At 34.6% G+C, this 13,656-nt stretch overlaps 1 protein-coding gene across 1 annotated transcript; it reads right to left on the bottom strand.

Moving 5' to 3' along the window:
* Window positions 1-291: 291 nt before the first annotated feature.
* LOC145686610 (uncharacterized) lies at window positions 292-6,927 on the bottom strand. Its single transcript, XM_081760067.1, has 3 exons — window positions 6,775-6,927; window positions 2,675-3,072; window positions 292-680 (listed from the first exon to the last, which is right to left on the bottom strand). The coding sequence occupies exons 1-3, from the start codon at window positions 6,781-6,783 to the stop codon at window positions 479-481; spliced, it is 609 nt and encodes a 202-aa protein (XP_081616193.1). The 5' UTR covers window positions 6,784-6,927; the 3' UTR covers window positions 292-478.
* Between the last annotated feature and the right edge of the window lie 6,729 nt (window positions 6,928-13,656).

Here is a 13,656-nt window from a genome sequence, read left to right as displayed (position 1 = left end):
AAACGTCTGCAGTGGACAATTTTGAAAATAAATCCTTATATTTCAGATTTAATAGGGTGTTGGTTTAGCTAATAAACGTAAGTGAAATATTGTTGCCAACTACTTTTTATGTTGTACCATGCTAACTTACGTCACATCGTAAAATACTGTTGATCAAAGTAGTCAGTCTCCATCAAATGTTACTTACTACCTCTGATTTTAGGCTAGTCGTTGTATGACGTCAAACCTTAACCAAGGCTCGAAAATTACCAGGAATTTTATGGATTTTACTTATTTGAAAGATAAATCAACTTATATTTATGAAAAACAAGCTTTATTTACAACAAAAATAAAACTAGTACATCAAAAATATGTTCCATTCATTCTTCAGCCAGTCAATCGCCTATTTATTCGCGCACGCATACTTTTACACCCTCATCATATTGAATACGATAAGCTGTGTAATCATATAGGCATTCTGTGTCTTTTGGTCTTGCTTCTAGGCGACTACCACAACTGGTGGTTGAGGCAAAGCATCGCCAACGGCTCTGAACCCATTCTCATCAGCGATGTAAGAAATGCTGACAAGTTCTCCTTCTGGAGTGATGTAAGAGTAGCCTCCCTGCTGGACAGGAACCAGTCCATTGGCAGATGGTTTCAGTGCCCCAGTTCTCGTTTCAGAGATACCCGGAATCCTGTAGCTAAAGAGAAATAAAACATGTTATACATTAGTACTATATGGTATTGTATAGCTTTGTTTCGCTAACAGCACATTTTCTAATAAATAATGATCATTTAAAAAAATGGCTATATAAGCGCATAATGTATGGTCGAAGTATCTGTTTTTGCTACGGCGTTACAAGTAGCAAGCTATCAATTTACCCATTGATAGCCAATATCATAAATGAGCTTTTCAGCATTGTATTTACTCATTAAACTCGAGAGTTAGTGCGCTTACGTAGGTGTTTTTGTAGTCCAATTACCATTTTCTAAACGATTTTTTTATGATTTGAACGATACTAATATTAAATGTCACCTACTTTCCTTTGCTTAAACATATTGAAAATCGGTGTTAGTCAACTGAAGGTTTATCTCTAATACTTAAGTAGTATCCTTTCTGCTGTCGGACATTTCAGACTATAGCACGCGTGATAAAAATTAGTGATATGTTTTCACAGTTTTAATGAATTCCTTTGTGATAATAAGTTATTGGCACTGTACAAGCATGTATCTTATTTCTTTCATATTACGTCTGATTGCTTGTTTGCCGAATATGTATAACTATAGTTTCATGCAATAAATTCTAATTATAAAAAGCAAACATGTCACTCCACGCGTTATGTTATCCTAGAATGTTATACAGTAATCTTCATGTTACCCTAAAATATTATGCAGTAATCTTCACGTTACTCTAGAATGGTATACAGTAATCTTCACATTACTATAGAATGATATATAGTAATCTTCACTTTATCCTAGAATGTTGTGGAACAATCTTCACGTTACCCTAGAATGTTATGGAGTAATCTTCATGATTACCCTAGAATGTTATACAGTAATCTTCATGGTTACCCTAGACTGTTATACAGTAATCTTCACGTTACCCTAGAATGTTGTAAAGTAATCTGCTTAAGAGATATGTAATGTTGTTTGTAAAAAGTAAGGGTCACAATGATGATCCTTAGATCTATAATAAACTTTAAACGCCTCAGTGTGTTGTGCTAATTTCTAATAGTAAACAATCACGCTAATAGATGTCACTATATGCGCTATTACTCTCCTGACTGACGCCGATAGATGTCGCTACCTGTAGGAATATTCTGTATAACGAAATCCTTGAATAAGTTATTAAATTTGGTATGAATTTTTTTGGTGGTTGGTGGACGAACTAAAATAAACAAATTTGTTAAATATAAATGTTTAGTCCTTTTTGTTAAGATAATTTTAACCTAAAGTATACAGAAGGATGAAAACTTGTGTGCAACAACTAGGGTATTGGTAACGTTAATACTTCGACTTTAAAATAAAATCCAAACAGAAAATAATTTTGTATTGCAGAGAAGAAAATGATGTATTTAAATATTAAGAAAATTATATATCAATATATTTTCGCTTTATAATCTTATGAAACACATGGTCATGTAGTCGGTAAAGTAAATAACTACTAATCGGACGTTAGTGGGTCGATTCCAGGAATAGGAGTCCTCACTCTAAAGCGATACGACGGTTTAAACACTCTCTGTAACACCTGCATTCAAAGAAACATGGAGGATAAAATTTTCTCTGTGAAATGTTAATATATTAGAAATATTGAAATGGTGAGTATGACATTTTATTGTCAAATCTAACTGTTATAAAAACCAAGCTTTAGTATCAAACATGTCAAAAGATTCTTTTTCGAATCATTATTACGTGATACTTTTAAAAATAAAATCTTTTCTGTTTTGCATTTTATACTTACTGTAGAACTACATAGAAATAAAGGCAAAAAATTTCGAACTTCTAGAAGAATTTTTAGCAAGATATTATTATTATTATTATTATTATTATTATTATTATTATTATTATTATTATTATTATTATTATTATTATTATTATTATTATTATTATTATTATTAGACCGTATTTGAAAATACTGTAGCTGAGGAAGCATTTTTCGAAATGGTTCTTACGTTTCTGCTGAAATTTTACTTACCCAAGAGAAAATTGTCCAAAATTGTCTTCCACTATAGCTCCACCTGGAACTGAAATAACTTCTTCGGTGACAACAGGTCCTGGAACTACTATTGATGGAGCTGGAGCAACGATTGCAGGAACTGGAACTGGTGCTGGGGCCGCGTAAAGAGGAGCAGGGGCCGCATAAACAGGAACTGGTGCTGGAGGTGGTGGTGGTGGAGGTGGAGGAGGGGGTGGTGGTGGTGGTGGAGCATAGACTGGTGCCGGTGCTGTGTAAATTGGTACTGGTGCTGGTGGTGGTGGCGGAGGGGGTGGAGGTGGGGGTGGTGGTGCGTAGACAGGAGGTGGTGCATAAAGAGTAAGTGGTGGTTCAGGTCTCGCCAAAGCGACAGCAAGAGATAATGCTAAGACAACAACCTGCAACGAATTAATGTAAAAATTAATTTTGAGTGGTAAGAAGCACAAAAATTGTACTGGATGAGAGCAACCCAAAAGAGAAAAAGCATAACATACATAACTTTATACATACCTGAAATACCCTGAAAAACGATTTTCATTGTTTACGTGTCTAGGGAAAAGAACTAAATGGAGTAGCATTTTTTAAATGTAAAGCATAATATGTAAATAAAGCATAATTCTTAGAAAGTTAACTCCGCATTAGTTGTAATCTCAAATTGTAAGCATGAATTTAATTTTAATTTTAAATCCAGTAACAACGAAGAACTAAACATTTAGACAATTAATATTTTAAAGAGAAAAAATTGTTTTCTTCCATACACATACTACAGGGAGCACGGTTGCCTAGTGGTAGAGCACTTAGCTTTGGTGCATGGCGTCCCTGGTCCATCCCTGTCCAAGTAAGTTTCTGATGGACAACATCGTGTCCGTGTGTTTTCTCGGGGCACTCTCGTTTCCTCCCACTTACTCATTCCACTAATTCTTTCATCATTCACTTGTCTTAATCATCGTCTCTCTTAGTCAAAAGGGCATAATCGTGAGGCGTGAAACTGATATATTTCATATTTTTCATACACATATTGAAGTTTCAAACTAGCTTCAGTTCTATGAATGGGGGGTATGGTGGCTGCCGGTGGTAACAGCCAAGTAGTTTCGGGCTTCGGATCATAAGGTGGAATCATTAATCAAAGTGAATGATTGTGAAATTAATTTTTGTGTTCTCCCATCAGGATTCGAACCAGAAACCACGTGCAACAAAGGCACACGAGCTTACCGCTAGATCTAAAGGAGGGCTTACCTTTAAGGTTATATGTTATATTAATGTGAATAACTAATGGATACTTATTTGGGTATATAATTAAATAACGTAAAATGGACAATTTGTATGTCTTTCACAACGACAATATTTGTTTACTCATTTAAACCGAGAAAGCCCAGGGGGTGCCTCAGAGGCACCCTGGTTCACTTTTAATGCAATTATTCTTAATAGATCTTTCGTCCCGTGTCTTGCGCTCTAAAATTCTATCTCTTTGAAATACACCCTCTGATTGCGTTTCGTAATTTTTTTTTTTTTTTTTTTGCGTTTTCTAAGCATTTTTTTACTTTACCTCAGAAAAAATAGCGTTTTTTTAATACTAACGTAAAGGCCCAAGGGGTGCCTCTGAGCCTCCTATTGAAGTATGTACTTTTCTAATTATTTGATAGTGTTCATTGTTTATTACCATTGACAAATGATTTCATAGCAAAGTAGTGACTAGCCTTTCCTATTAATAACGGAAAATACAAATGGTCGCGGTGAGTTCGTGTAGCTTCTATATGCAGCAGGGAGCCTCAGAGGCACCCTTTGGGCCTTTTAAGGGTAAAATTAGCATGGGCTTTCTCGGGTTAAATGGGTAAATCAATACATTAAGTTGTCAGAATAGTACGGTAATATAGTGAATTTACAACAAGAAATAATAATTGTATTCAATATTAATAATAAATGTACTTCTACAAAAACAGATGGTAATTTTCCTTGCAACACAACTGTTAATTTTCTAAGATACCCTCAGCACTGACTGAGTTAATTAGTGCCTTGAATAACACTTTCTGCGATGAATAATGATTTCTGAAAATAAAATGGAGTTACAATACGCAATATCAAGAGTTAATTCATGATCACTTGGAGAGAGAACAGATATTTTGATTTGTCATTTACCTTATAGATTTTGTTAGATGATAAATCAGTATGTGAAACTGATTTTGCACATTGAAATTTGCAGTTTGACAGTCAGTATAGAATGAGTTTTGAATGTCTTTGTATAATAAATATTTTCTTTTGTTTCATACTTTTTTGAATGTTTACATAATACTTTTTGTTTCCCCGTCATATTTAATACACAATGCTGATACGCATGCTGTGTTGAAATGTTATTAAAAAAACAATAAATAATATTTTCTTAATACGTAATGATTACCCAGTCAAGTTTAACTTTTCTTAAATTTTACAATATTTCGGAAGGTGTAAAAAAGTGGGGACGCGACCGATGGTCGTCTTCAGTCTAAAGAAGGAAAAACATTGAAGTGTTTTCTATAGAAATCCCTTTTGCAGACAAACTGTTTTTAGAATCTATCCTTGTTTTCTTAGATTTATATGGCAACCCTATAGATTTATATAAACCCCTTAGATTTATATAAACCCCTTAGATTTATTTAAACTCTATAGATTTATATGGCGAATTAATTAATTTAGATTTATTTATATGGCGAATTTTTTTTCTTTAGAAAGACTTGGTGCAATTTTATTGATTTTTACTTCAAGTCTGGTTATGTGTCGCTTGCTTTCTCAAAATAAATTTGCATTACATATAAATTTACTATTATTTCAATTAAATTTCTGAATAATGATTGCAATTATGCACAACAAAACTTATTTTTTTTTTATAAAGTAAAAGATACTTTTGTAGATTTGAAGAGCAAACAGTTAAATCAAACTATTATAACTCAAATCCATTTTTGGGGAGAGAAAAACTATTCTCCATATAAATCGACGGGCTAAAAAGCAAGGAAGCTGCAGGCAACAATGCCGTTAACCTAGTACGCGTTGCTAGATTGTTTCGGACATAAATGAATGAAGAATGCACTTGCTGATGAACTCAAAATGAAGGATTTTTTCAAAAAAAATAGCTTTTTCTATGGTATTGAAGCCATTCTCGCTACTCTTCTAGTCTAGTGGCTAGTGTGCCTGACATTGGTGCACAAAAATGTCGCAGGTTCGATTCTCGGTAAGGGAGCATGAAGTGCATTATAGTGGTTCAGATATTCATGCTGTAGATCTAGTCCTATATAGTGGCTTAGTGGCAGAGCGCTTACCTTTGGTGCATAGGGTTTCTGGTTCGATCCCCGGGTAAGTAAGCTTATGGACAACATCCTATCCATGAGTTTTCTGGCGATACTCCCCTTTCCTCCCACATTCTCATCCTACCAATCCTTAAATCATCATTCATTTGCGATAATCATCATCTCGCTTAGCCTAAAAGGGATAATCGTGGGACGCTAAACTGAGAGATTTTCATTTCATTTTCACAGTCTTCTATAGCATTAAATTTTAGAATTAGGTAATTTATTAGTGTAATTAATTAATAGTATGAGCTTCTCACATAGCATTCTTCCGCCTCAATAACATAAGATTATTTCTCCTTACGCTTCACTAACGCTTTTAGTAACTGGAGGAATTGTAGAAAATGAAGCTAGAACAGGGTCTATTTCCTTTTTTTCAGAACTACTGGCAAAGAATTAATATAAATTCAAAGCTCAAATGAATAAATGCAAAGCTCTAGTATTTGGTTAATTTGCCTCTAATATGTTTCAATGAAAAACTTTTATTGTATTGGAAAAATGGAAGTCCTTTACTAAGGGAAAAATTACATTTTCTGGAATATAAGTTTGAAATTCCATATTCAAAATAACTCAAATCAAATTCAAGCAAATATAAAATCTAACAAGCAAATTAAATTTGAAGAAGCAAGACACATTTCAGAATAGGACAATTTGGAGAAGGAATCCAAGTTCATGTTCATTTCCAATAACCAAGAAAGCAAAAATGACAAGCAGCCAAGACCAAATATGGATGCTTGTTTCTTAAAAAGAAAACATTTAAACCAGAAATCTTAAGATACTCACTGCCTTCATGATGTATGTGAGCTTCGAAGACGATGTCCAGCTGAAGTGTGATTACCAGTAGCAATGCTCAGTTTTTATATTGTAAGAATCAGGTGTTGTTTGCTACATGACCCTCAAACAATAACAAACTATTAACGTTCAACGGTATGGAGTGAAAGGTTTGTTTTTGACTGTTTTGCGTAGTTTCCAATAAAAACTTGTTTTTACAAGTAAATACAAAATATGACGTAAAGCATTCCGATGCCATTCGTTGTTTTTGAAACGACAGCATTTCTTTGGCACTCTTTAGATCCAAACTGTGTTTAAGAGCGTCAGAAAATCCCTGGCGCCGTATTTATCAACGAAATATTGAATGCAAGGAACGTTGGGCTATAGACGGTGCAAAACAATTTTTTTTAAAAAAAAATGTATTCCTTGCCACAAATTTGCAAATAAACAATGTGAAAGTGAGCTAAAACAAAAAGTTATTTATTTGTTGCTAGGTTTTCTGGCATCTCGCTTTTCGTGAAGGAAGTCTGATTTCTATCGTCGGTGTAACGTGAAAACATAACAGAAATGGTAGGATGTTCTAAAGAAGACAAAGCCCATTTAACAATTAACTGATTCAATATAGCATACAGTATAGTAAGACAGAAATTCAAATATATATATTATTGCAATGTACGAACTACGGGAGTTATCGGAAGAATAAAGTAAAATAACATTTTAAAAAAATGTAAAATAAAAATGAAATCTTTCAGTTTTAACGTCCCACGATTATTCCCTTTAGGCTAAGAGAGACTAATGATTAAGGCAAGTAAATTATGGTGGAATGAGAATGTGAGAGGAAACAGGAATATGCAGAGAAAACCCAATGACACAATGCTGTCTATCACAAGCTTATTTGGTCGGAGATCGAACCAAGGACCACACGCACTCGAGATAAGTGTTCTACCACTGAGCTACCTTGCCCCCTGTTAAAAACGTAAACGAAGAGTTATAATGCTGAGTATTAATAATTATTTACTTTTCAAGATGTTCTAATTGGGCATTTCCTACTCAAACGATTCTTAGCTCATTAGTGCAAAGAAGTTGGGAATTAAATGCATGTGGAAAGGTACCAATGGTGTATTTAGGAGATGGATAAGTTCGAGGTTTTGTGTACTTACGCAACACGACCGAGGGTTGAATTCGTCGCAGTTGTAAGGAGCACAAATCATTACACAAGATCAACCCTCCAATATAAGCCATTCCCCACCATTTTATCTGGACTCCGTGAGAGCCTAACCACAGATGAATGCCACAGGTCAAGACTAGAGATGGACAAATTTGTATATACATTCGTTATAATCTTAAATAGAAACAAATATTATTTAAATCTACACTGCATCGTCGTTGCCATGGCCAATCATCTTTTTTCAACTGTTGAGAAAGCTTACGTTGTTCTAGGTGTTAAAGGTTCTAAAATTATATCACGGATGGAACTATATCAGAGATTGACTGAAGCCATTTTTAAAAGCACTTTTAGGGTAAGCAAGAAGGTAAAAGGAACTTTTACCATTTTTGAATTTTTGAATTAGATATTGTAAATATATTAACTATATTTCAATTGTATTATTACTATTATATAAGGCAGAGAAACGATCACATTTTTTGCTAAATTGCAATTATAATTTCAGTAAATTATAATTATAAAATTATAATAATATATAGAATATTACATTTCTTTACATTTGTAGAGCGGATATGAGGATACCGTACGTGTCTTTGCATGGGAGACCCGGGATAGATTCCCAGCTAGAGCTCAAGTGGTTCTGATACCACGTAAACTGTAGATCCATGTCTTTTTTTTTTTTTTTTTTTTAAATACCATAATAGAAATAAACATTATCACACAACTTTGGAAAAAGCATTAATACTTATAGAATACTATTTATGAATTAACTTGTTTACAAGACATTTCTCTAGTGAAAAGAAAACTTTCTACCCATCAAAAAACTTAATTGCTGATCTATTGGTTAGGACGTCAGCCTTATGTGCACAAGGTCCCTGGTTCGATTCTCAGTGGGAAAGCATTCGAACTCACTACAATACTTCAGATCTCGTTTTAAACTGCAACTCTCACTTTAAATAGCTTACTCGCTCAGAAAGGCCGTAAATACAAAATCAATCTATAATAGAGACACGTCAATAATGATGACATTTCTTCAGATTTCTAAGTTGTAACAATGAAATTAAGTACAAACATATGTTAGGGTATGTGTGTAACGCTAATTGAAAATAATGTACAGTAAAATTAAAAGATGTCACTCAGTGGAGGCGGTTGGACGTCAAAAGTGGGGGGGCAAGACACGATCTCAATATTTGTATATCAATGTTAGTTTTTTGGTTGCTTCTAACACTTTGTTTGACGAAAGGTTGTATAACTATTAGGATACTGTATTTTCCAGTTAAAATACCGTATATCTTGTTTCATATTTTACTAAGTAAATTGACAAGAGCAACGCAAGTAGATACTAGCACTTTGTACTCTTAAACAACGAAGGTGTAAGAAAAGATTTGATTCCTTGCTCATGAACATCTTAAAATTCTGTCTGGAAAATTAATTCGTGTGGTCAGATTAGGGGCTTATTTGATAACAAACTTGAAAAACACAGAAATGATAATATTAACCGAATAGTAATGAAAAATGAGGCTTGTTTCGCACAAGTTATATTGAAACTGGGAATTAATGAACAACTTATATTTTTAATTCCATGCATGTTATTACATATTATTACTCTTAGAAAAACAGTAAATACTACAAGCATATCCTGCGACATTTAAAGAACTACTTTTGCAGCTTCCCGAAAAATAATCGTTGCCATTAGGTACAGTTTTCACTTTCTTGGAATACATCGAAACCCAACAATACTTAGAATCACTCCACACTCCAGTTATGCAAAATAATCCTAAAACCTAGAATTATGTTGAATTCACTCAATTTATTTGTATATACAAAATTGTATACAGTATGTATACTCCTAAATTCATATATTACACTGCAAAACAATGCCGCGCCTTTGACGTGGGAGATCCGGGTTCGATTCCTAGCGGGAGCTCATGTGGTTTGTATTCCACGTTAATTAGTAGGTCCACGTCTCATATAGCCTCACTGCTGAACGGGATGTTAAACTCAAAAAAATCAAATCAAAATATTCCTTACCATTAGAAAGAAGAAAAGACATTTTAGGAACTGTCGATTTTTGTGCAATGAAAGAATAATTTGTGAAGAGTGTTTCTTCCAGACATGCTTTTGGGAGGCACTGCCCCCCGAAGCTCTGAGAGTATCCCACCCCCTCGAAGGAGACCAAAATAATACGTCTATAATATAATAATAAATAGAGTAGTACCTGCAGTGCTCCCCCCAGAATACTAAGTGTGCGCCCCGGAACATTTTTTCTGAAAGAAACACTGCTTATGAAGAACTTTTTTTTGCGAAATGTTATCTCAATTAGTTCTAAAGCGACTGACTAACATATCGAGACCTTGTAAGAAAAAATGAAAGTACACTCTAATTGTGGCACTCCAATAGGTTAATTTTTGGGCCATTTTTCGTGGCAATTAAAACGCAATTCATGTAGCTATCTTCACTGTACGGGAAGACAACCAATACGTACTCACGGAACGGCAAATATTTTATGGCACCATTTTTATTCTATGAATCATTAATACATACAAAAACTTTATATTTCCAAAATAAAATGGTGAAATTATGAAATTATAGGTCCTATACATTAATGGGTCATTTCAAAAAAGTGGGGGGGCAACTGCCCCCCTTTGCCCCCCCTAATCGACGCCCATGATGTCACTACATGCGCCACTTGCCTGTCCGACTGCTAGCATAGGTTGACCATGTATCGAGATAAAGAGACATTCAGGAAACTGACATAATTTGATACTCCACATAGGTATAATCATTATCAAGTCATTATTAATACCAGTGAAGAGGAAGAAAAACTTCCAATCTAGCAGGGGCGTACCCACACGGTGATCCTTCGAGTACAGACTCCCCCCCTCCGTGAAAACTTCCTAACTCAATCAAGGGCGCCGATTTCTCTGTAAATTTGGGGGGGCTCATCCAGATGCAGAAGGGATATATGAGGATTTTAAGACAAATTGCATTCAAATTATAGCAAATATTGTATGTTCATAAATACAATGTGAGGGGGCTCACATGAGCTTTGGGAGGACCGGGCCCCTCGGCCCCCAGGATCGGCGCCCTTGAACTCAATAGATATTTGTACCCTTTCTTAATAAAACTGTAGTTGTTTAGTAGAGAAAGGTTTGAAGTAGGATGAAGATTTGATCTTACTCATCTATACGTTATCTCTTTTTCTTAACCTCCCTCGTGGCTAAGCGGTTAGCGTATGCGCCTTTGGCGTGGGACACCCGGGTTTGATTCCCGGTGGGAGCTCATGTAATGTCTCGAGTTTGGATTGTAGTTACGTAGTATAATTTTTACGTGTTCTTAAATCCCAAAACTGATGAATCTACGTTTGAAAAGATTTTCAAGTTTTGTAAAATTTAATATGTTATCGAATATCGAAACATGCAGTTTGCTACGGATCCATTTCTGAAATATTTTAACAGAAGTTCGAAATCTTTCTAGTCGAAGACTCATCCATCAGCTATGAAGTATATGAATACGTAAAAAATATACTACACAACTCTAAGCCGAATAAGGGACGTCATTTTTAGCGTCCATGTTAGGTTCCCTTTTGTATATTTCTAGTGAAATAGGATTGATTTCTGCAGGAAAAATGTATTTAAAACGTCACGTGCAGACAATTTGCAGATTTAAAACTATTGTGATTAATCAAAGATTAAAAATGGCCTTGTTCTAATTTATTATAAGTATTTCTAAATAAGACAAGGATCATAATCATATTTAGATTTCAGTATTAATATTTCTGTATGTCTCAACAGTAATATACTAGGTATATTGTGATAATTTAATCCCATTTCAAATTGTGTTGTTTCAGTTTAATTACTTGAGAAATGAATTATTATTATACTAATATAAATCTGGTTTGCTTTGTTTTTATTATCAGAGCAAGTAAATAATTACTCTTGATTTTAACTTACATTATACAGAGGAACAAAAGATTTTATGCAATAACTAGCATCTATCAATATTTATATCATTCCATTTTGTAGTTCACCATTGAGTTACGATAGCATAATTGGTAAAATTTCTACCTACATACCGGACGGTCCGAGTTCGCTGTGCATTCATTTCTCGTCCTATCTTCGACTTAATGGATACTCGAGGATGCGTTTCCGATGCGTTACCCCCCGCAGCGAAGGCGACCTAGGTGCCCATCGATAATTTTACTTTCGCCAGCTTTATAAATCATATTGTGAGACAGTCAGGATTTCCAGGCCTTACTTTCGCACCCTTATTCTCATTCATGCGAATCACGAGAAATAACCCTATTGTGTTACATAGATTTTTCTGTGATTAGCTAATTTTTCGAAATTTCCTTGTATTTCCGAGAATTGTATTTTGTTATACTCGCACATACTTTATAGTAGCAGGGTTCCAATACTCTGCACAAAGCATATTCCAAACAGCTGTTTCTTGCTAAAATCCCCTTGACTGGCAACACGTCTTTCCTTTTTTCCCTTCCTTTAGGCATCTTTTACTGATTCCGAAATAGCAGACGGTCTATTGTTCCGAAACGCACCAAATATGCTAGAGCCGACGTATTCTGCATGTTTTTATTGTTTTCGCGTTTGCAGCGCGTTCTGATTAGCCATCCACATTTTTTTAAAGATGTATGGTCAGCGTATTACAAGCGTACGCTTGAGTCACAAAAAAGCTTTGCGAATGCATCGAGTAGCCGTGTACTAAGAATCCATCTAGTCTTTTTTTAAACTAAGTACCTGAGAACCTGGGAAAACCTGGAAGAAATAAGTGAGAGGGTGGGAGTGAGGGAAGATGTAAAGAAGGCCTAGTCATAGTGCTGATTAAATCTCGTTCTGTACTCACCAAATCAAAATATATTTCTAAAGACTTTTTCCTTCATATCTCCATGAAGGCAAGAACCTCGTCCTGCCCCTATCGAAGTATCTTGACACAACGTTCTTTAATGGTATAATAGGACAATATCTACAGTTTAGAATGGAATCAGAACCTCGATAATCTCCTATTGGAAATGAAGTCTTATTCTCGTGCACCAATAGATATGGTTCTGCCTAAGAGGTGAGACGAGACGAGAAGCAAGTTTTCTTAAGTTGTAAATGCTCTAGAATTCTCATTTCGTCTCGATTCTTCAAAATCTTTTCTCGTATCGTTTTATAAGTTAGCGTACAAACTTCAAACTCTGCTTTATTCTCTTAGTTTCATCTAGAAGTTATCAAAATTCTTCCGCGTCACGCGAGGTTTCTCGAAGGGAGCTATACTAACAGTATTTAATCAAATATTATCATGGATGTATATTAAGTATAATGACTTGTACATCTTTAAACTATGATAAACGCTCTTCACTGTGTTCGTACAATCTCTTTATCAATTTATAGTTTTTATTCTACTTATCATGTGCACTATAAGAAAAATCAAATACAAAAACCAGTACCTAGATATTCACCAGGTTATGACATATACTGATGATGTAAATCTCATAGGGAATGATAGGAGAACAATAGAAAGAAATGCAGTCATCTTACTGAAAGGCTTTCAGGGTCATCGCTTTGGAAGTAAATGCAGAGAAAGCTAAATACATGGAAATTTGCCGGGATTGTAATACTACAAATTACGATTGCGTCAAAATATCAAATAATACTTTCGACGAAGTAGATAGGCCTACTTTCAAATATCTAGGATCAAGGTTGACAGATCAAAACTATATCCACAAAGAA

Source organism: Thermobia domestica, chromosome 5 (assembly GCF_964235325.1).
Source record: "Thermobia domestica chromosome 5, izTheDome1.hap1.1, whole genome shotgun sequence".
NCBI classification, from domain to species: domain Eukaryota; kingdom Metazoa; phylum Arthropoda; class Insecta; order Zygentoma; family Lepismatidae; genus Thermobia; species Thermobia domestica.
This window is presented reverse-complemented; position numbering and strand designations above follow the sequence as displayed.